Consider the following 21,995-nt stretch of genomic DNA (forward strand, 5'->3'; position numbering starts at 1 on the left):
CAACAGGCCGCCAGAACTCTGACCTTGTGCCCATGAGCACCTGAGCTTTCTCTCCAGGTATTTTGTGCATCCCTTAGCAAGATGTGTCCCAAGGTATCAGAAAAGGCAAAGAGAGTCTCGGAACACTCAAAAATGTTTTCCATATAAATTAATGGTAGCTGTTTCTTTGCTTTATGCCCTTTGGCTTAAGTGTCACAGGACACTCTACTTTCAGATCGAGGGGGGAACCCGGTATGCCTAGCTTAGAAGTACCTGGTAAATGTTTTTAAATGGAGGGAAGGAAGGAAGGAAAGAAGGGAGGGAGGGAGGAAGGAAGGAAAAGACAGAGGAAGGGAAGTAAGAAGGTAAATATTCTCAGGACGCCAGGGTGGTGAAGTCAGTTAAGCCTCTGGGTCTTGGTTTTGGCTCAGGTTGTGATCTCGGGGTCACGAGATCAAGCCCCGGGTGGGGCTCCGGATTCTGCTTGAGACTCTCTCTCCTCTGCCCCCCAACCCCCGCCTCTCTCTCCCCCCCACCCTCCCCCTTCCCCGCTCTAAAATAAATAAATAAATCTTAAAAAACAAAAAGAAGGTAAAAATTCTCTCTGATTAGTGTAGTAATGAACATCTAATAACAACAAAACTGGGTAAAAGCCAAATGTGGCAGTTACTTGCTCTTTTCACTCTCTATTTCACAAGTATGTCCCAAGGATCCTTTGTTTTTCCTAGTCTTTGGACTGTGTTTTCTCTGGAAGCCAGCCCCGGGAACGGTAGTGGTGGCCCTGACTCCAGCCGCCTAGGGGCAAAGGAACCACAAAGTCTCCCCGCTGAGACTGCTAGTCCCATCAGGAAGAGGGGCCCCACCGCCTGCCCCACCCCAGTAGGGGAAACCTGGGGTTCAGGGAGGTTGGGTTAATTAGCCAAGGAATAGGACCCTCTTTCCTAAAAGAGAATGGAAGTGAGAAAGCAAATCAGCAAGACCATCACCTCTGCCTGGCACAAAACTCTCAGATGCCCTCATCATTCCTGTTTTTCCCCCTGCTCCTCCGGGTTTCAAGATCCCAACACAAACTCCAAAGGGAGAAGCCAGCTATACTGAGAGTGTATCTGAAGCAATCTGATACTCCATTCCACGAAAGAGAAGAGGTTCATGCCTCTATTACATAGCACTTACCCAGCCAAACGCAACGTACCTCTTAGGATGTAGCTATTCCCAGGAAACCATAAGCAGCCCCAAGGGCAGGGACTTTTGATTGACCCCTCTTTTTAGTAGCAAGTACTCAATAAATGTTAATAAATGGATTTATCTCCTTTTTGGATAAACAGATAAAACAGCATTTCAATTCAATAAATATGAGCTGAGTATCTGTACTGTGTTGCTGGTCATAGAAGTCCTGATCGTTATTTTCCAGAAATTCGTTAGGCTAATGAAGGAATCAGATCAAAAACCAATAATTATAATAAAATCTGGGGAGTGCTATGGGGACATTATATATAAAGGGCTATGGTAAAATATGAAATATAATATTTTGTTCATCATGTTATAAAAGACATCTATCACATCACTTAGCATCTTCATATTATGAGTGATGGGAGAAATTTTGCATTAAGTCAAATTCTGATTCATTTCAATTCTCAGTGCTTTGAAATCTGAAACCGATCCTGTTTCCCTTTTCACTTTTGCTGCCAGGAAGCAGAGAGTTAAATCTGTAACCAACTCTATAGGATCTGGACTAAATAAGGTCCTCGACTAGTTTGATCCAAAGAGGCAGAAGCTATTTCCTTACCAGCAAAAGGACTGGAAAGTCTACAGTGAGAAAGGATCCTTATGCATGCAATTTTACACACTAACATTCCTTTGCACTTTATTTTTTCTACCACAATTTTCTCTTCTGTTTTTCTCACTTATTTAGTAAATCTCTTCATTTTGCTTCTCCCTTTTGGTAAACTGCTTGAATTCATCTTTGAGATGATATAAGCAATACATAAATAAATTAAGATCCATAACGGGTCTGTTGCAAAAATAGGAGAGAATTTCATCCCTGAGTATGTAATCATCCCCAAGAAATGGAAACGTCATACAGCCATAAGGCAAATGACAGGAAGGAAATATAAGCACAGGGCCTGGGACGGGGGGGGGGGGGGGGGTGCTTATAAGTAGAGAGTGAGCTAGGGTAGTACAATTAAAGGTGGGTTTCTTTTCTTTTTTGTAAAATTTTCTTTATTAAGGTATTTCTGGCATTAAGCTGTTTTTAAACAATACACTTAAACATGGGATATGCTGAATTCTTCCTTTATTCCTCCCAATGCCTGGGGCAATGTGAAGATAACAGGCCATGGAAAGTGTCACTGTCACCAAGACTTCACCACCACCCAGGTCCTTTATACCAGGCTCTCTGGGCCACCCCACCCCATGGGATGCAGCTGTCCCCTCCTGAAAACCGTCCACTTCTGAACACAAAGGAACTGCTCAAGGTGCCCTGCTGACCGAGTGGCTTTGCAGCTGTAGAGAGGAGACCTTCAGGTCTCAACAAGACAGGTCCCAGCTGCACCGCTTCGAATGACCGGAGTGCCCCGGGGCCTGGAGTGTGGCCACAAACGGAGGCACGACAGAAGGACGTATGACAGGACAGCAGGACCACGAAGGGTGTGCAAGAACCAGACACTGTGCCCTGCTTTATGTTCCTGTCGAAACCCCAGGCTTCTGAGAAGGAACCAGAAAAGGTGATATACACCTGAGAGGGGCAGTCAAGCTTTAGATCACCTAGGAAAGTAAGTCATGGTCAACGCCTGAAAGAAATCAGGGGGATTCTAAAAAGCGAACAGGCAGAGGCCTAATAAAAATCAGGAAATAGGCCCAAGGAGAATTTTGGACTTACCTCCTTTTACGTATGCTTTACAGCCAACCACAGCCAAGACATAATTAAATTTATGTACCTGAGAAACAGGACCAGAGGTGGGGAGAGCCAAACCATTTGTTTTTTGGACAACTAAGTAAGATTCCACAGAATTTTTCTTGGAAGAATCACCATCTGAAGGGCTGTCATTCAATGGGAATGAGTATTTCTGTGGACACATCCACATTTTTCATAGAACTTCCCGAGGGGAACACCGGTCCCAACTCAGCCTCTCGTTAGTTGTGTGACTTGAAGGAAGTTCATTAAACTCTCTGTACCTGTTTCCTCACCTTAAAAACTGGGCTAATCACAGTAGCTCTGCCCGTAGTTAAGCGTTCCGTGCACACGACGTATTATTACCCGTGGACAGAAGAATTCCCTGCTCCCCAGTGAAGGAAGGAGCATCGCTTCTGCGGACATTTTCTGTTCTGCTTCATCCTGAGACAACCCAACACGACTCATCTCCCAGCCTGGGGCCCGGGGGGCCCTCTTCCCCTCAAATCACTCGGACACGGTGAACAGAAGTAGAAAGTAACAGCTTCACCATCCACACTGCCTGCCTCCCTTCCTCGGCTGACAGCCAGGACAGACAGACTGTGCGTCTGTGGGTTGTGAGAGCCAGAGAAGCCGGAGAAGCCTCCGGGGCTGGCCTGTCCCAGGAACTGGACTGAACAAGCTCCTAGACCAGTTTGATCCAAAGAGACAGGCAGCTCTTCCCTTACCAGCAGAGCAGGGGGCAGGCCACAATGAGAAAGCCATCACGGGCGTCTCCGAAACCTTAAGGAGACAGGAGGTCTAATGGCACAAGGCCTCCAAGAGCATTAAGTTAACCCAGTGTCTTCTACCAGCAGGGAGGGAGATGAAGAAAGAAGGTAGCCGTGGAGGGGAGGGGACTCATGTGAAAGAAGAATCTAACCATGAAAATTTAATTTGTTAAAATAATGACTAGGGAATGACAAATAATGCACAAATTGTCTACATGCATTTATTGAATACATAATAAATGTGTGTTTGAATATATATAACTATATATGTGCACCATGATAAAAATTAATTCCAGCTTCCAGAAGCATCACTGTTTGTCTCCCTGCTGGCAAGAACCCTGGAGCACAGAGGTAAATTTCACACTTCCGCTCGGCACTCCCTCAACACAGACCATGGAGCTTAAGCTACCCAGGTGAGCAAATGTCACAGAATGCCTATTCGGCGGGTGGTAAATTCCAGCCATCCCAGGGAAATGCCAAGTGGTCTCAGGTCACAAGTTTGGCAAATAGCAATTTGGGGGTGTGGGGGAGATCCTAGTCGGAGCAAGGAAGGGGACAAAGGAGAGAGTGAAGGGGAGAAGGCCAAGCAAATGAAATGGGTGCCAAGATTTGGGAAAGGCAAGGCCAAAAATGCAGAGACTCAGACACAGAACATTTCTCAGGCTGCCTACGTGAAACGCAGCACCTTTTGAATCCAAGAAAGCATGCTTCGACACATATGACTAGAAGGGTTCATGAGCTTTCATTCAGAATGACCTCGACAGCCACACTCCTGGTCCTAAGGAACACATTCCACCCTGAGCACAGGGGCTTTGGGAGCAAGTCAGCTGGCCACGTTACAAAGATCCTGACCATGATTCCGGCTCCTCTTTGGACCGGGAGCTCAGCTCCTTGAGGGTTAAGGGCTAGAGCTTACTTACACATTTGCATTCCTAGGTCTCGCATAATGCTTCATACAAGAAATTCCATAAATATTTGCCAAAGCAATCAATGGTCCAAAATAGGGTACAAACTGCAAATTTCACCATGCCCTCCAGAAGGTCTAAACTGAAAATGTCCAGCTGGCATTGAAAAACTAAACCCAGTCGGGACAGGGATTTTTAACTTTTTCACTATTCAACCCATGGGACAGAAGAGTCTTCCTCCAACATCTCCAGAACTGAGAGTGTTCAAAAATATTTGGCTGAAAAACAGTGAAGCTTCTATAACCTCCACTTACGGAGGGCAACAGTTGGAAGGTGACATGATAGGTGAGAAGATGTATTCCAATGGGATCTTGACAATACCACCAATCTTTGCATACGAATGTCCACATGGAGGCCACTAGGGAGATGCTTGTCTCTTTAAGCCTTGAGGAAGTGAATCCAGTTACCAAGATATCGCAGCCTGAACCCCCTACAAAGGGAGGAAGTCAGTCCAATGAGGTAGGAGGATGGGGGTGTCCGAATCAGGAGCAGAGGAAAATCACTGCTTGCATTCTTCATTATTACCACTGCTGGTGTTAGCGGTCATTTAGATTTTAGCTACAATGTCCTTAACAGTCGGAAGGAACACGTGGACTCTCAACCTACATACCTACATAAGGCCCTCCCATCCTCCCCCCCAGAGTTACCTGCTGTGAAATTATAATAATGGGCCTGGGAGTTGGTGGATCAGAGACTGGGCTGGTGAAATTCACAGAATTAATTCACAGCTTTTTCCAAGTAATGAGGGAATTCAACCTTTCCCACTTCTAGCTCTCCCACGACCGTTCAATGGAAAGTTTCTGGAGGGTCTATTGTAGGACCTGGTGGTTGCTCTGCGGGGCTGTAACAGAGCAATAATAGGAAAGCACAAGAATCCATTTAAGAATAATAATCACACATCAAGAACATCTTTCCTAGTGTAACTTTCTAAAAAGAAAAATAAAGTAATATGGCTTAGGCATGAGCATGATGACAGCCCCTTCCTGCCCCGGCTCCAGTAGGCCAGCGGGGGAGGTGGGGTGCTCGGGCAGCGGGGTGGGGGGCAACTCCCCAAATCAATTTTCTCTTTGCTGAAGACTCTCGCAAAAGTAAGGCAGCTGGAGGCCCCTTCAAGCATTCCTGTGAGACAAGACAAGCGGCCATATAAGAAACTAGGTATGTTTGAAGGCCCCAAACCCTCTTCAAGTGTTAAAGAAATCAGACCACGCTTAACGAAAACAAATGTCAGTGCTGTTTGAAGTACATCAAGGTTCTTTGGGTTAAAAATCTCCCCAGGGGAAGATGACGCGCTCCCTTGGAAGAGCCGAGAAATCAAGACAGGGAGGGTTTCTGCAGCAACTTCAGATTATGGCATTTGATTCATTCCAATACCATAAAGCATCAACTGGAATATTTATGGAATCGAGAGAAAACCACACAGGGCCAACTAAGAAAGAAGCTGCAAATGAACATGCGTGCGTGTGAGCGCGCGCGCACACACACACTCGGCCACGTGCTTACACGCTGCCTCGTGCGTGTCACCTCTGCATGCAAAGCCACCGCCACCGAGGTCTGCTCGCGCGGGCACCAGGCACACCCAGCACTCGGAAACCGCGGCTCGGGCCCCGCTCCCCGGGGACAGGGGTCGCGCGCCCTTGAGCGCCCTCACTCCGAAGCTCCGACGCCTTGACCGCGAGCGGCCGGGCCCAGCCCGCCGGGTGCCTAATAAAGGACGCGGGGCTCCCGAGGGGGCCGTCCCCGGGGGGGGGGGGGGCCTCTTCCGCCCCCTGTCTCGGGGCTGGGGCAGCGAGGTCGGCGGGGCCGAGGGACGAGGCACGCGGCGAGGGGGCTCGGGGAGAAGGGGCCGCGGAGGCTTGCCCCCCGCCCCACTCCGGGGATCCCCCCACCCCGGCCCGGCCGCGCTCGCGCCCGAAGGGAGCCGCTCCCCCTCGCGCCCGGCGGGTGGCTCGCCGCCCGGCCTCTCCGCCGCGGCCCCGCATTTCCCTAAGTTCCCAAAGTTTTCTGCCGCGACGCAGCCCCTTAAACTCCTTCCGGACGACTCCGCCTTCCGTGCTCCACCTGGTGTGAGCGAGCGGCCCTCAGCTCCCCCTGGCCGCTCACCTGGCCGCCCTTGACCCAGCGCCCTTGACCCCGTGCTCACACGACGTGGCCGCGCGGCGGCCGCGCACCCACCCCGGCCTCGCCATCGCCGGGGCAGCGGGGCCACCGGGACCCCCGTCGGCAGGCCGCACAAAGGGCAGCCGGGCCTGGGCCGCCGCGCTTAGTTTTGAAGTGTTTACTGATGGAAGCTGGGTGCAAGGCCCTCGAGCCTCTGCATGCAAATTCTGCAGGAAGGCATCACCGTGCACAGCCTCGCATCCGCGGAGGGCCTTTCAGAATGGAGGCAGCCCGGGCTCCCCGTTAGGGTCCCTGAGAGGCTTTCTTTGTTAGGGACAAAAGAGAAATGCAAACTTTCAATTCGATTAACAATGGTAATTATAAGGAGGATACTCCTGCAGGGACACAGTTGGTCTCAAATCACCTACAGCCTTCAGAAAAAAGCCGCCTGGCGGCCCTCTCTCCCCGGCCTACCAGCGCGGGCCACTAGGTAAACTTATTCCTCTGACCTACTGGCAGATTCAGCCCTGTCTCAAAGCACGACAAACGCAGAACGCTTTCCGCTCACACTTAGCGGCCCACACTTAATGAAAGCCAAACATCTTTCTAAATAGCCTCACTTTCCAAAAGCCCTCCTGACAGGTAGGTGGGAAACAGACCTTATTTCGGTATTTCAGCAGAGGCCAATGGTGAACAAGTAACTCTCCACAGTCCCAAGGTGAAAACCGAAGCCAAGTTTCCCAACTTTCTGGGCTGCTCCCTATGAACTTGCAAAGGTAAACTGCCCTTCCAATCCTGCAACCACAACTCTATTTTCCAAAAGCAATTTCCAGGCTAGAATCTGATTGCTACAAATAGAAAGGATGCAAAAGAACCATTATTTGCATTCAGTCACGGAGTCAACAAGGTGGATTAAACTGGGACCGGCCTCCAACTGGCCTTGTAAATGTGATGCTAAATGCTTCAATAAAAAAAACACGATTTTTTTTTTCCTCTCCAGTTTGCCTTTTGCAATTCAATTTGATTGATGGAAGTGGCCTTAACACCAACCGTAGCCACTTTGGCATGAGTGTCTAGAAAAGACACCAGGAGTCAAAGGATAAATAAGAACTGCAATAATAATGAAAAAGAATTTTCTTTTCTAAATGCTCCACCTGCCTTCCATCCTATGAACCCAAGCCTTGGCAGGGATCACGCGGGGACTTGTGATCTATGGGATGTGGGGTCAGGTTCATGGCTTTCTAGAGTTGCCCATTCCATGGATGTGGAAACCTAAGATCAAGAGGTCAAATGACATTCTTAAAATAACATACTTTGGAGGCAGTCAGCAGTAGGCCTCAGAACTCCTGACTCAGGGTCCTGCAAACCTTTGTCACACCTCAGATTCCTCCATACTTGTTCATGGTATTCCAACTGCAGAAAACAAGATGGCTGCTTCCACCTGCTCATTCTATTCGAGGGAACATTTCAGATTGTGTTAAGGGAATGGAAAGGAATCATAAAACAATGAGTTATGGAAAGAAAAAAGTAAAAAATAGAAAGAGATAGTGGGGAACTACCACATCCTAGCTCCCACCAGTGGCACATTCTCTGCCAGAAAGAGATGCCTTAGATATACGCCTTATTCTGGAACATGGCTTTCCATCAGGAGCCAATTTCAATTTCTACAGAAGTACTAGATCAAGTTTTGTTTTTTTTTTAAGATTTTATTTATTTATTTGACAGAGAGAGACACAGCGAGAGTGGGAATACAAGCAGGGGGAGTGGGAGAGGGAGAAGCAGGCTTCCCGCTGAGCAGGGAGCCCGATGTGGGGCTCGATCCCAGGACCTGGAATCATGACCTGAGCCGAAGGCAGACGCTTAACGACTGAGCCACCCAGGCGCCCCTAGATCAAGTTTGAGTAGGGAACAACCATGAGTTCAAAAACTAGCCCAAAAAAGAAACAAAACCAAAGTTTATGCCAAAACAACCATTCCATGGCCAAGCTGACCAACATGGAAGGCCCCATGTAACTACTGAGTGCTTGAAGTATGGCTGGTCCACACTGAAGATGTGCTGTAAATGTAAAATACACAATGGGTTTCGAAGTCTTAGTACAAAAGAAAAAGTAAAATAGCTCATTAATAATTTTTATGTTGATCACATGTTGAAATATTTTAGCTATTTGGATTTAAAAATAGATTTCTTAAAATGAATTTCACCTGTTTCTTTTTGCTGTTTTTAAATGAGCCACTGGAAAATTTAAAGCATTAAATTTAAAATTACATACATGTTTACTGAACAGCACTGTTTATGGGATTCCCTTCCTAGAGCCCTAGGACTAAAGGGGGGAGAGGAAGGTATGTTGGGATGCCTTGGGCTGAGCTTTGCCCAAGAGTCTGTTTTCCTCTCATTCAGAAAACCACTTAAAGCATTTAAATGCAGCAGGGTCAGGAAGCATTTTGGTAAGCCTCTAAAACCCCTGGACGTTGCTGGGAGAAAACCCAACCTGAAGAGACAGAGCCAAACTAATGAGAAGGGTGGTCAACACTCTGCCATGTGGTTTTGGAAAAAAAAAAAGAAAACAGTAGTTGGCATGTATTGAGCATACTCGCTCAACTATATGCCTTATATTATTGTGTTGTTTAGTGCCCCCAAATGACCCTACATAGTATTGTTATCTTTACAGTGGAGGTGAGGACATGGAAGCTCTGTTAAATCAAATAACATTAATGTTACACACGAAGCTAGGAACAGAATCCAGTTGGTTTTGCCTCAAAGTCCATGCTTTCTCTATCACACTAAATTGCTATTCAGAAAATCACCCAATCGTTTTTGCTAACTCCTTCCTTTCCAGGAACGGGTCACCTGAAATTCGAGTGGTAGAAATTCATTCTTCTGATTTAAATTTATCCCCCCAAAATTTAGAGTAGGTATTGATCAAAGAAAACAAAAACTACAATAGAACTAAACTAAACATGGAAAAGAGAGATCCCTGACTGGAGAAAAAGGTTGAAAGAAATGGAAGGCTGGGAGTGCTGAAGACAAACCTTGGTGTCATTTACAATATGACTTCAGACTCAGGGAAACAGTTTGGAAGTTCCTCAAAACACCAAGCACAGAGTACCCTGTGATCCAGCAAGCCACTCCTACGTATATATCCAGAGAAAGAGAAACAAACCTCCACACAAAACTCATATGCACATGTTCATAGCAGCAAAAACATACAAAACAAGCTAAATAATCCATCAACTGATGAATGGATAAACAAACTGTGGTATATCCATACAATGGAATATTATTTGGCCATAAAAAGGAATGAAGTATTGGGGTGCCTGGGTAGCACAGTCAGTCTTCAGCTCAGGCCATGATCCCAGGGCCCAGGGATTGAGCCCCGCTCAGCAGGGAGTCTGCTTTTCCCTCTCCCTCTGCCCCTCCCCCCCACATACTCTCTCTCACTCTCAAATAAATAAATAAAATCTTAAAAAAAAAAAAGGAATGAAGTATTGATGCTATGCTATAGCATAAATGAACCTGAAAATATTATGCTAAGCGAAAGAAGCTAGTAACAAACCACATGTTATATGAATTTATGTGAAATGTCCAGAATAGACAAATCCATAGAGACAGAGATTAGCAATCACAAGGGCTAGGCAAAGGGAGAAGTATGAACTGACTGGAAATAGGTACTGGGTTTTTTGGGAGGTGATAAAAAAATACCTAAATTTAGGTTCTGATGGTTGTACGATTTTGTGAATCCACGAAACCACTGAACTGTACAGTTTACATGCGTGAATTTCATGGTATATGAAATATATTTCAAGAAAACTATCAGGGGCACGGGGCTGGCTCAGTCGGTAGAGCATACAACTCTTTATCTCGGGGTCGTGAGTCTGAGTGCCATGTGGGGCACAGAGTTTACTTTAAAAAAATAAAAGATGGGGCACCCGGGTGGCTCAGCCAGTTGAGCGTCTGCCTTCGGTTCAGGTCATAATCCCAGGGTCCTGGGATCGAGCCCCACCTCACGTCGGGAATCCCTGCTCAGCAGGGAGCCTGCTTCTCCCTCTCCCTCTGCCCCTCCCCCTGCCTGTGCTGTCTCTCTCTCAAATAAATAAAATCTTAAAAAAAAAAACCTATTAAAAAAGAATAAAAGAGAATAAACCTCCTATGTATCAAGGCTGTCATTATGACAAAGATAAAATTTTTCCTAAATAAGAACCATAGTAGGAAGTCAGGAAGAGGTGGGGTTGCCCTAAACTCACTTTGTGTTACTCTTCCTACTTGGAAACTTTGTAAACTGAATGGATGGGTCTATGTGTTTTCAGAGAGAAAATATTTTTAACTATAATTACATAATATCTCCAGTTGCTGATGCTAAGAGAACACTATCCCTAACATATGCAACTTTAGCTTTTCAGGTAGTTGTTGTCCAGTTCGGGGATAATTAAAACCCTTTGTCTTTGTTCTTACCCACTTCTTTTTGTCCCCTTTTTTTTCCAACCTAGCCCCAGCCTTTTTGGCCAGATACAGCTAATTCTCACTTTAAGAGAACAGCAAGAGAAACAAAAGAAAGCAAATCTTAAATTCAGCAATTTTTGTCTCTTTTCAGCATAGAATCACAGAGTCTTGGAATTGGCTTGGTCTTTAGGGACCATCTGGTGCAAGCCTCTCGTTTTCATGTAAGAAAACAGGGCCAGAAATAATAAAAGCTAACAGTTATTGACTGCTTATGCCAGGCACTGTAATTTACATGTATTACCTCATTTACTCCTCCCAGTGCCCCTCTAAGATAGGTATCATTGTTAGTGCCTTTTTACAGAAGAGGAAAATGAGGCACAGAGAGGTGGAGTAACTCGAATAAGGTCACAGAGCTCAAAAGCAGGAGATGTGGGATACAAACCCAGGCAGTGTGGCTTCAGAGACCAAGTCCTTAACCAGTACTATTAGAGTTTCTCCTAAATTTATTTAAGCAATTTGCCTACCATCTTACAACTCCTTAGTGGTAGGTCCCGAGCTAGGAGAGGTGCGAGGCGCCCACCCCAGGACCCGCTTCAGGACAACAGTGTCAGCGCAAGATATAGAGGAACCTACGAGCTAAACCCAAAAGGATGATTTTATTTTTTTTTACCCCTTGCAATCTTGATTTCCACCAATAATTGAGATTGAAACACAGCTGTCACTGGTGAGAAGCTCTTCCGGGAAGTCACTACTGACCTTATTCTGCCATAAAGGGAGATAGGTTTTATAATCTTATGACAGTCTATACCTGCACTTTTTTTTTTTTCTGGAAATCACTCTGCCAAGTTCTGATAAGTGACATCTCCAAGATGCAGATGGAGCAAAAGATTCAACCAGAGAATTCTCCCTATGAGAGATGACCAACCACCCAGGACATGATTACAGACTAGTGGATGTGTTGTTCCCTTGCCCTGAAAGAGTTAACACAATGACATCCTATGAAATGGAACAGGATATGAGTCCTGACATAATTTATTATAGAAAATACAGCATCTTTTATTTGGATAGCTCAGGGAGCTCAAAACGCTTTGCAAATAACTTACTAATCCTCCACGTACTTTATCAATTACTGCATTCCGTAAGCCTCAGCAACACCATCTCAGGTAAGGGGCAGGGGTGCAGCCAGGGAGGTCCTATTCCTCTTACCCAGGCACGAACGGCAGCCCATGCGGATTGGGTGCTCTCAGGGTCATACGAAAATGAAAAAGAGCTGTCTTTGGGGGCTGGACCTTGGACACTGCCTCTGTCATGTGGCTTTGGGGGTGAATTTTTTTTTTATATAAAAAGGGAAAGGAATGGAAGTATATTTAGATTCACCTCACCACGTTCAAAACATAACAGCCACCACCTAAAAGGGGTTTAAAACCAAAATTAAGGCTAAGTTTTCCTAAGGCATGAATGTAACTATGTCTCCAAAGAAGCTGGGGTTATGCTTTAAATTAAAATGAAAATGCTTTCCTATTTAAATATGTGCAGTATTTAAGTTTGGGTTTGTTTGCTTGTTCAGGGGCATTTCTGTAATTTTGCCCACCATACAACCCCAAGTTCGTGGATGTCAGTAGAAGGCAAATGCACGTGGCAAGCGTGGCACCAGCAGAGAGCTGAATTGCACAGGCAGGTCAGGCCCAACAGGGAACCCACAGCCTCACTCCCCCCAACTCCCAACACCCCCTGTCCCTGGGTCCCAAGTCTCTCTGTGCATCCCTCTCATAAACCCTCTCCCCATTCCCTCAGTTTAACTTCAATCTCTCTCCTCCCCAATCCTCCCCGGCACCCTGATTGTTAGAAGAAGCGACACCAAACTTCCAATACTCTGTTCTGTTAGGTTACGCCCCCAATGTGCTTTGCACCCTCCTGCCCACCAGAATTCGTCTAACGCACTCCTAAAAATGGGTCACACAAAAGTGACCAGAGAGAAGAGATACTTCTCATCGGTCCTAGTGTAGCGCATCCATAGCCTACATCCAGATCGTGATAAAGCGGATTTCGTCCAGTCATGTGATGTCTGCCCAGCTCACTGCTGTGCCTGAATGGTAGTGTTCAAGTAAAGCTGCAACCTCCCTCCCCTCACTCCCCCATTCCACACACACACACACACACACACACACACACACACACACACACAACGAAAGAGAGAGAGAGAAAAGATCTAACACTTGAATTCACTGGTCAGCAAGAAAAAGTTTTTGCATTTGCCTGCCATGGATGAACTTCTGTGAAGCCACTATTTCCACTTCAACCCCAAAAGGAATCTGAGCAGAGGCAACCCTAAATTGTCTAAAGTTATTTCACTCCTGCTCAGCTCAAGGCCTCATACCATCAGAATTATTCCCCTGCTGTGCCCCTCTCCTACTTACACAAACACACACACACACACACACAAATTATCCTCTAATGTTGTAAAAAAGAGAGGAGTACCAGTCCCATAATATAATTGCTGTATTACAAAGAAGTGGCAGGCAAGAATAATAAGATAAGGTGTCAAAAGTGAAATACAGTAGTAGACTAAAAAAAAAAAAAAAAAAAACTCCACAGTTCTATGATGGGGGTGTTAATTGAACACAGAGAAAAAAGAAAAGAGAGAGAACAAAAGAGTGTTAAGGAAGCAAAAAAAAAAATAATAATTTTTTTAACCTCCTTCAGTGATTTGATTTAACTTCAGTGCAGATAATTCACAGAGGAAAATCGGCTGAAAATGCCATAGATAGCTATTATGTTCTAAAATTAAAAACTATTCACAACAATTACAGCTATTCATTGCTATCTATAAATATTCTCCTTAGTAAATGGCACCCAATATTTTTTGTGTGTTTTCCTCATTTTTAAACCTGCATGATTTTTGACACAAAAGTAGAAAAAAAAATGAAACACTGGAAAATATAAGCAAGGTCTTTTTTAAGAAAAGCAGCGTGTTTGCCTTTTTTTGTCTCCTTCTCTTCCATCCCATCAACCCTACTACCACCACATATGTAAAACTCAGCCTATTGCTAATTTGTCAGAAGACAAGGAATGGTTCCCCCAAAAAAAAAAAAGAAAAAAAAAAAAACAAGAGCAAATAAGATACTGAGCAGTCCCAAACTCTATATTAAATCCCTCCGTTCCCAGAAGGAAAGAGCAGATGAAAGCCCCTTCTGAAATACACATTGTTGTGGGTCTGGACAAGCTTTTCCTTGCTGTTGTCTGAGATTTGCCGCACGAGCATTTTGCAGGCATTCTTTTTTCCTGGCATTTATTTTAAAAAAGCAAAAGGGTATCAAAATAAAAACTCACCCACACTCTGAGGCAAGAAGATACATGGTGGTGTTGTTTTTTTTTTTAATATCCTCACAGTAATTTCTGACTTAAATACCTATCAATCAACTGTAATTTAGAAGCTGCTGCCTACTTTGGGTGTTGTGCGCATGCGTTTCTTTCAAGTTCCAAAAGGTTGGTAAGACAGTCTTTGCTAGCATCCCTACTTATTTCTGAGTTTTCCAACTGAAACCATTAACAAAAACAAAAAAACTAAAGGCAGCAAATGAAGGCCATTGCCATGCTCCTCTCAGAGTCCCGTCTTCCTGACATAAAGACCTAGGTGAGCCCAATGTGTCAACTTCGCGTGAGAATGCAAACCAGCAAACGAGCCCACCCTACATCAAGTAAGCTCTACAGTGCTGGAGATGGAAGCGTGAAAATACTCATTTAAGACAAGGGGGCTTGGAAGTAACAATAGGAAAAGTCCCAGAACAATGAAGGAATGCCTAGAAACTGACCATCCAACAGATCTGGTTACCAGCTCTGTAGCAAGACGGGGGAAAAAAGCCTCCTGCAACTTTACCCTGTATGTGTCTCCGACACATCGACCGCAAGGAAGATATGCTGGCACAGGGACGGGGAGTTGGGCAAATCCTGAGGAACGGAGTAATCATGCTTTAGAATCAAAGGCTTCTCCTCCACACACCAGCCGTCGGTCCCCTACCTTTAGCACAGAACACTCAACATTCCAGGAGAGATTTCTTCCTTCCCTCACTCCTTCTAATGTACAAGTGGAAGAGAAACAAGGAGGAAGGCCCTTTTTTATTTTCTTTTTTTTTTAAACTTTCACCCATGGGTGCCCTCTAAACCCAAAACCCTGTGTGTGTGTGTGTGTGTGTGTGTGTGTGTGTGTGTGTGCGCGCGCGCATGCGGATTTCCCCTTTAACACAGGGGCAGGGATCCTTGCTGTTTTGAATTTCCAGGACTTGATCGACTATGTGTTAAATCTAGGATTCTAAAGACAACACACAGAACCTTAACTTAGATTTTTTTTTTTTTGAATCTCCAGACATTAATTCATTAAGTGACAGAAAATTTTTAAGAAGCAAAATACACAAGCGAATGATAAATTACACCTTTCAAGTGTGATTTTGACCAATACCACTGCTTCCTATCACCATAGTTTAGCCAATATGAAAAAGGAACAAACTCTTTAACACCGGAACCGGATCTCTATTCACACCCACCCACTTTGATCTACTGCCTTAGTAGGTTTTAATTAGAAGACCAGAATTAAACACTTTGGCCACAATATACATTCAAGTGCCCTGACGGGCTTCCTTTTCAATAAAAATCTAATAAAATGTCTTCAAAAATAGAGTCGCCTTAGCCTGGATTATCAAATATGCCTTTACGTCTTGATTTCTACATTTCATGAATCAAGATAGGCAGGAAAGCATACCCAATTAGAGACAAATTTCAACAAACCAAATATTCAAAGTAAATAAGCATCAGAGATCAAAAGAGAAAATGAGAAGGAAGAAAAAAAGGAGAGAAGAAACAAATAGACATGGACTTAGGCTTCCTGCTCTGGCTAATAGAAAAAAACAAACTAACTAAAAAGTGTGACAAACTGGAAAAGCTCTTTGATATTTGTATGCACCATTCATAAATCTCTTAAAAGGTGTTTCACAGCTAAAATAATGTAATTAACAGCTTTGAGTCTGGAAGGTCTGAACATCACTGCTCAGGTGCTTTGTCTAGAATGTTATGCACAGCACAAATAACATTCAACAAAGGAGCTGCTGACTAATTTCACATAGATTTCAAGACCCAAGTAATTACAGGTTCCATCAGTGGCCACATCTTGAAACTATTTATTTTTAAAAAGACAAACACAGAGAGCTTTCAAAAAGAAAGCCACCCTGTGTGCCCTCCCCCCTCCCCTTTTTTATGTGTAACTATCAATGTATATCAACTGGGCATGCAATCATATTTATTGTCACTTTCATTCATGTCATGCCCTTGCTTATATGGTTTAGATATGAATTATTGACTGTTACACTCCTTGTTGTAAAAAATAAATAAATAAATAGGATGGCAGGTACTTTGCACTGCTCTGAAGCGAGCGAGCAAGTCAGAGGCCAGCAGAAGCTCCCGCTTTATATAACCACCCCTCGTTCCTCATCTTTATGCCCTAGTTTCAGATTGGCTTTTCAACTCTTTCTTTTTACAAGGGAGAGATGCACCCACTTTGGAAAATTAAGGCTTAACACAAACAAACCCGAGGATGTGGCTAAATGTCCTTCCCAGAGCATCTGTTGTTTAAGAACACCTCTGATTGATGATTGCTATTTTTTAATTGTTGCTTTAAAATTTAAATGCCCTCCTGGGATGTGTTGTAAGTGTGTGAGTCCATGATATGAGGTCTAGAAAGTAGAAAAAAAAAAACAACAGAATGAGGGATCTCATGGCATGATGCTCTCCTCAAACCAACGCTTCCCCCTGCTATAAAATCACAGGGCACTCAGATACCGGTAACCTGACATTGTATGGCGCTTTCCACAAAGGTATTTGACAACACTGCTGAGAACCTTTAGCCTGCTGCTTGGTACAATCACAAGAAAAAAAGGAAAGGAAACTTTAAACAGTTTAGCCCCCATGCCCAACTCCAAAAAAAATGAGGGTTTTAAATATGGGCCAAAAAGATTTTCCTCCTGGAAACAGACTTTTACTTTCATATTTTTCCCCCAAAGGCACACATCATTCTATAAATTTCCCTTCAGAACCTCTCTTTGGTCCCCAATTTCAAAGAGGCTGGTAACAGAGACAAGGAAAATAAACCAGTAATGCTTGATAATAACTGTCAAAGAAACTTGGTGCTTTTTCCAGGAAGCAGAGCTACTCGGGCTTCCTATTGGAAACTGCGATCAATCTTGACAGCACTTTTATGCTGAAATTTTAATATTTAAATAATGGGTTTGTCATTGCTGGTTAAGTGAGTCAATTGGCCAAAGAAAATGCTTAAATGTTGGAATCTCAGTCCTACCTGTTTTTTCTTTGATTTCACACAACACATTAAACAAGGCAGGCTTCATTCTGTGGCAGTTTAAAGCATGTTTTCTGCAAGAAAGAAACAACAACATAATAGCTTAGGTGGACTTTCGAGATCAAACTGCTGATAAAGCACAGGGGGAAAAAAATCTGAACATTTAGCCAAAATTATATCCCAAGCATAACTCTGTGGCATGCTTCAATTGTTTTATGACTTAATATACAGAGTCCTGCCATAGAAAAAGAAATAATGTTAATTAGCAGGGATAGAGTAGGGATTTAACTACAGAACAGAACCAACCTAAATTATGCCCATTTAGGCGGAGTTAGGTGTTGTGTTGTTGTTTTTTTATAAGTAGTTCAATCAAAGTGGAATTCTTAAACCAATAATCGTACCCAGGGCAATGACTAGGGCAAAGCCAAAAGCCTGGGATAACAGTTTCTATAATCTATGCATCCACCAAAGCCTAGGAGCTGTCTGCCTCTCGCTCTGTGTGTGTGTTTTCAAATTTAATTCATCCATGTGTTCGAATTCATTCCGCAGATGCCCCTGTATTCTCATAAACACAAGATGCTTGAAAGGTCTTCTGAGTAGAACTGTCAATTTATAAAATTTCAGTCCCCAAGTTAAAGAGTATGGAAATGCATTGCCAGGGGCAAACATACCCATATGGGGAATAAATTCATTTCTCTGTGTTCACATTATGCCTCTTGTGTGCACACTGCTTATTTGCAGGTGTTGAAATTCAATTATTTACAATTAGGACCTTGCACCCATTGGGGAAAAAATAAATACAATTCTGCCTTTTGGATTAGTGATTTACCTGGTTCTTGGTGTGTGTTTGTATTCAGAATGCACTTGAGGAACCAAACAATACCTTTCCCTTGATTTTACTATGGAAGCACTTAGCAGAAGGAGATTGTTTTGGAAACAAAATCCTGATCATATCAGCTATCAGTGAAGGGAATTCTGTTTACAAACTGAAATTAATGTGCAAAGACAAATGGAAACCCCTGGCACTCCAGACACATGCAATCCTTTTTTAATTCTTGTGAAAGTTAAAAAAAAAAAAAAAAAATAGACACATCCTCATGAAGAACAGTAACCAGAAGTCTGGTCTATATACTGTACAGCAAAGAGCAATAAACTCAAAAATTCAAGAGTATCAAAATAAACACATGCATTGTGTCTAAAACACCAATGGTTTACTTTGTAAATAATAAATGTACATGAGAAAGGTATGGCTAAGGAAAGGAAAAACAGATGCAGTATTTGCTAAGTAGAGTTACATTGTTTAACCAAAAAGAAAGCTTAGTGGTGATTGAGTTCTCATGTGGGGTGGGAAAAAAGGTGGAAAATACTTCACTGTATCAAAGACCCCTTTGGGGCGCTTTTAAAATAGTTTTCATTAATTGTATTCTTACATAGAGGCCCAAATGGAAAAAACAAACAAAAGCAACAACAACAAAAAGCCCCACACGGCTTCACAGAAATACTGCATTTCCACAGCACATCAGTGGGGTTATGGAGAGAGAACAGATTTCCCTCTCCCAAAATTGTGTCTGATCTCTCTCAGCATCTAGGCCACTGTAAGGGGGGACCCGCCAAGCCACGGCTGTCCTCAGTTGTACAAAAAGGAATACGACTCAACATGAGAAAAGTGGTAAATCTCCAGCCTTCCCGGCCCTTTCCACTTCACAAACTTGTTATTAAACCAGTTTACTGGTCTGTCTGAGTTTATTTTTCTGGAACAATGCAATGGAGAAATCTGTTCCAATTCTAAAAGAGATAGCCAGTGGGAAAACTTCCACTTTAGGATAATTACTAGCTTCTCTTCAGATAATAAAATTCAAAAAGAGCACCGATTCATTTCTGAAAACTTTCCCCCATTTAAGAAAATCAAGAATAGTTCCCGTCTTCGAACATTTCTAAGTTTTCGAGCCCACGTAAACCTCAGTACTTCTGAGTTTACATGTTGCATGTGCTTGCTGCTAAAATAAGGGTGTAATTCATAACACCCATGCTTTGAGCTGCTTCTCATTTTCTCAACTCAAATTCCTTATTTCCATAGGACAAAAATACATATAATGATGTCTTTTCCATATAACTAAGTCATTCGGGTTATAGGAATTGTGCACATATTAAAAAAAAAAAAACTACTTCTGAGATTTAACAAAGCAGGGTAATTAACTGTAAAGACATATGTGGTCATTAGATTTTTAAAATTCTTCCTTTCGAGGTCGGCCTTGGGCAAGCTGTTAGTGGGTTGCCACTAACTCTACATTTTATTCTGAAAGAGAATTTACTGTAAAATCCTAGAGTGGAGAACTGTATACTGGGCAGTGGATTAAGTTGAGAAGCTAAACAGCTTCTTTATTCTGTTTCCTTAATAAAGATCCTCCTGTCCTATAGTACTGAAATACATGAAATTCACACATGCCTTCATTTCTATTTATTTGCATTCTAACTGGTCCTGAAAGAAGCATGGGAAAAAGAGCATGCTTGATTTTTGTCCCCCCCCACCCCTTTTTAAAGGACCATACATTCTGTGCCACGGAAGGTTGGTAAACTGACTCAAATTAAGAGACAATAAAGTTAAACTGAATATCTGTGTCGCCCAAAACTAACAAATATGCCTCAAAGCAAAATTATGTTTTCCTTCTTTCCATTAGCTTTTTTTGAAACAGAATCAAGTGAATGCAAAATATTTTTTGGATAGCTGACAAGTACTGACAAAGAATTAATCTGCTTTTTTTTTAAGGGGGCAGAAAGGGGAAAAGATAAAAATTAATTTTAGAGGTGTACGTCAAGAAAGAAAAGCAAAAGTCTCTGAATTAGGTGAGGAGTCACTAAATTTGCAAATAAAGTGTTATTGGGACATTTTATTTTGTAATGTTACGGAGTCCCTCAACAAGAAGGCATGGAATGCTGTTCAAAACTTGACAATTCTGCTCTCTCTGATACTTTTTTAAAGCAGTAAAAAGTGCCGAGGGCCGCTTTTGGATCGGTTGGCAGTATTTTCGGCGTGCCTGAGTGTTTGTGTGGACATATATGAATATCTCTATATTCACACACACACATACACACACACTCACACACATTACACACTCTCACACACACACACACACAGAGCCACATCTCGGCATGGGCGATTACACTTTCGATAACAACGCTCCTTCCAATTTTACTCCTCCGCCATGTAGTTGCTCGTCAAAATGGGAAAAGAAATAACATTTAAAAAGAAAGAGCTGTGCTGCTTCGGTTCCCATTGTTTCCCCCTGCGAGAGGGAGAAAAACAAAAAACCCCAAGAAAGGAAAAGAAAAGCCTCCATCTCACCTGGCCTGCGCCTCATCCAAACTCTGGTCTGTGATGGTCATAATTTGCTGTAAAATGTCTCCAATGTCCTGCTTCCTCCCGCCCTCCCCCTCGGTCCCTCCGGCCCCATCCTGCAAGTGCTGGGACAGGCCGGGGTGCCCGGCCATCCCGACCCCAGCATGGGAATGCATCAGCCTGGGCTGCTCGTCCATCTCCAAAGGCAACGGCAGCCCCCGGCTCTTCCTCTTCTGCTGCTCGGCTCGGCTCCTGGGCAGCACCAAGGCTTTTTATCCTTCACGCTGGCTTCAGATCCTTTTCAGGATAAACAGGGAAGGGGGAAAAAAGAAGACCAAAAGAAAAAAAAAATCCCTTTGCCTCTTTTAGAGGCTGGTGGGAGGATGGGGAGTGGGGAGGGGGAGGGGGGCGTGAAGGGGTTGCGGGGTGAGGGTGGGGATAAGGGCTGGTGGGGAAGGGTGTTGACTCCAAAAAGCAAGAAAAATAAACCACCTTCCCACTTGACGAAAAGAAATCAGAGCTGGCTTTTGGTTTTTCAGTCCGGTCTCCTTTGCCTGGCAGAAATGGGCTCCCGGCGCTTAAATCTGTGGCTTAATCCTTTTGCAAATATGCATTGATCGGGAGAAAGGAGAGGAAGGCAGGGGGATTGCAATGCAAACTTTCCCCCCCACCCCCCGCTGCCCCCCACCCCCACTCCGGGCCAGAGTGATCTCAAAGGGGGTGGGCTGTTGCAAAAGCCAGATCTCCCCCGGCCGCGGCGGCAGGCAGAGCACAGGCTCTCTCCTCCTCCGTGTCTCTGCAAACTCCGGCAGCCCCGTCAGCCTCCTGCTTTTGTTTAGCTCAGGCTCAGGACTCCAGAAACACATACAGAAAAACCACAGCCTGCGAGGAGGAGGAGGAGGAGAAGGAGGAGGAGGACGAGAAGGAGGAGAGGGGAGGGGGCGGGGAAGCCGGGAGGCGGGGGGTGGGGGGGTGGAGAAGGAGGGAGGAGGGCGCGCGGGCCCCGCCCCCCTGTCCTGATTGGCCGTCGGAGAGAAGACGGGCCCTCCTCCCCCTGCTCGCCTCCCTGCGCCTCCTCCGCGGCCTCCTTCGGCTCCTCCTCGCCCGGCGCCCTGTCAATCAGAGTTCAGAGGTGGGCCGGGAAGGAGGCCGGGCCAGTGCCAAGTCTCCGGTCCT

The 21,995-nt window shown here is 44.3% G+C and overlaps 1 protein-coding gene across 2 annotated transcripts in view; it reads right to left on the reverse strand.

Moving 5' to 3' along the window:
* The window catches only part of PBX1 (PBX homeobox 1), a 282,249-nt gene extending 260,532 nt beyond the window's left edge, over positions 1-21,717 (reverse strand). Inside the window, exons 1-3 of one of the 2 annotated variants that reach the window (XM_036065660.2) lie at positions 21,312-21,715; positions 20,826-21,116; positions 17,483-17,556 (exon numbers count right to left, since the gene is read on the reverse strand). In XM_036065660.2, coding sequence (XP_035921553.1) covers positions 17,483-17,556; positions 20,826-21,016 — 265 coding nt within the window. In that variant the 5' untranslated portion in view covers positions 21,017-21,116; positions 21,312-21,715. Of the gene's footprint in view, positions 1-17,482; positions 17,557-20,825 lie in introns of both variants that reach the window. The other variant, XM_036065661.2, reaches the window with a different exon arrangement.
* Positions 21,718-21,995: the final 278 nt, after the last annotated feature.

This window comes from Halichoerus grypus, chromosome 7 (assembly GCF_964656455.1).
Source record: "Halichoerus grypus chromosome 7, mHalGry1.hap1.1, whole genome shotgun sequence".
In the NCBI taxonomy this organism is placed as follows: domain Eukaryota; kingdom Metazoa; phylum Chordata; class Mammalia; order Carnivora; family Phocidae; genus Halichoerus; species Halichoerus grypus.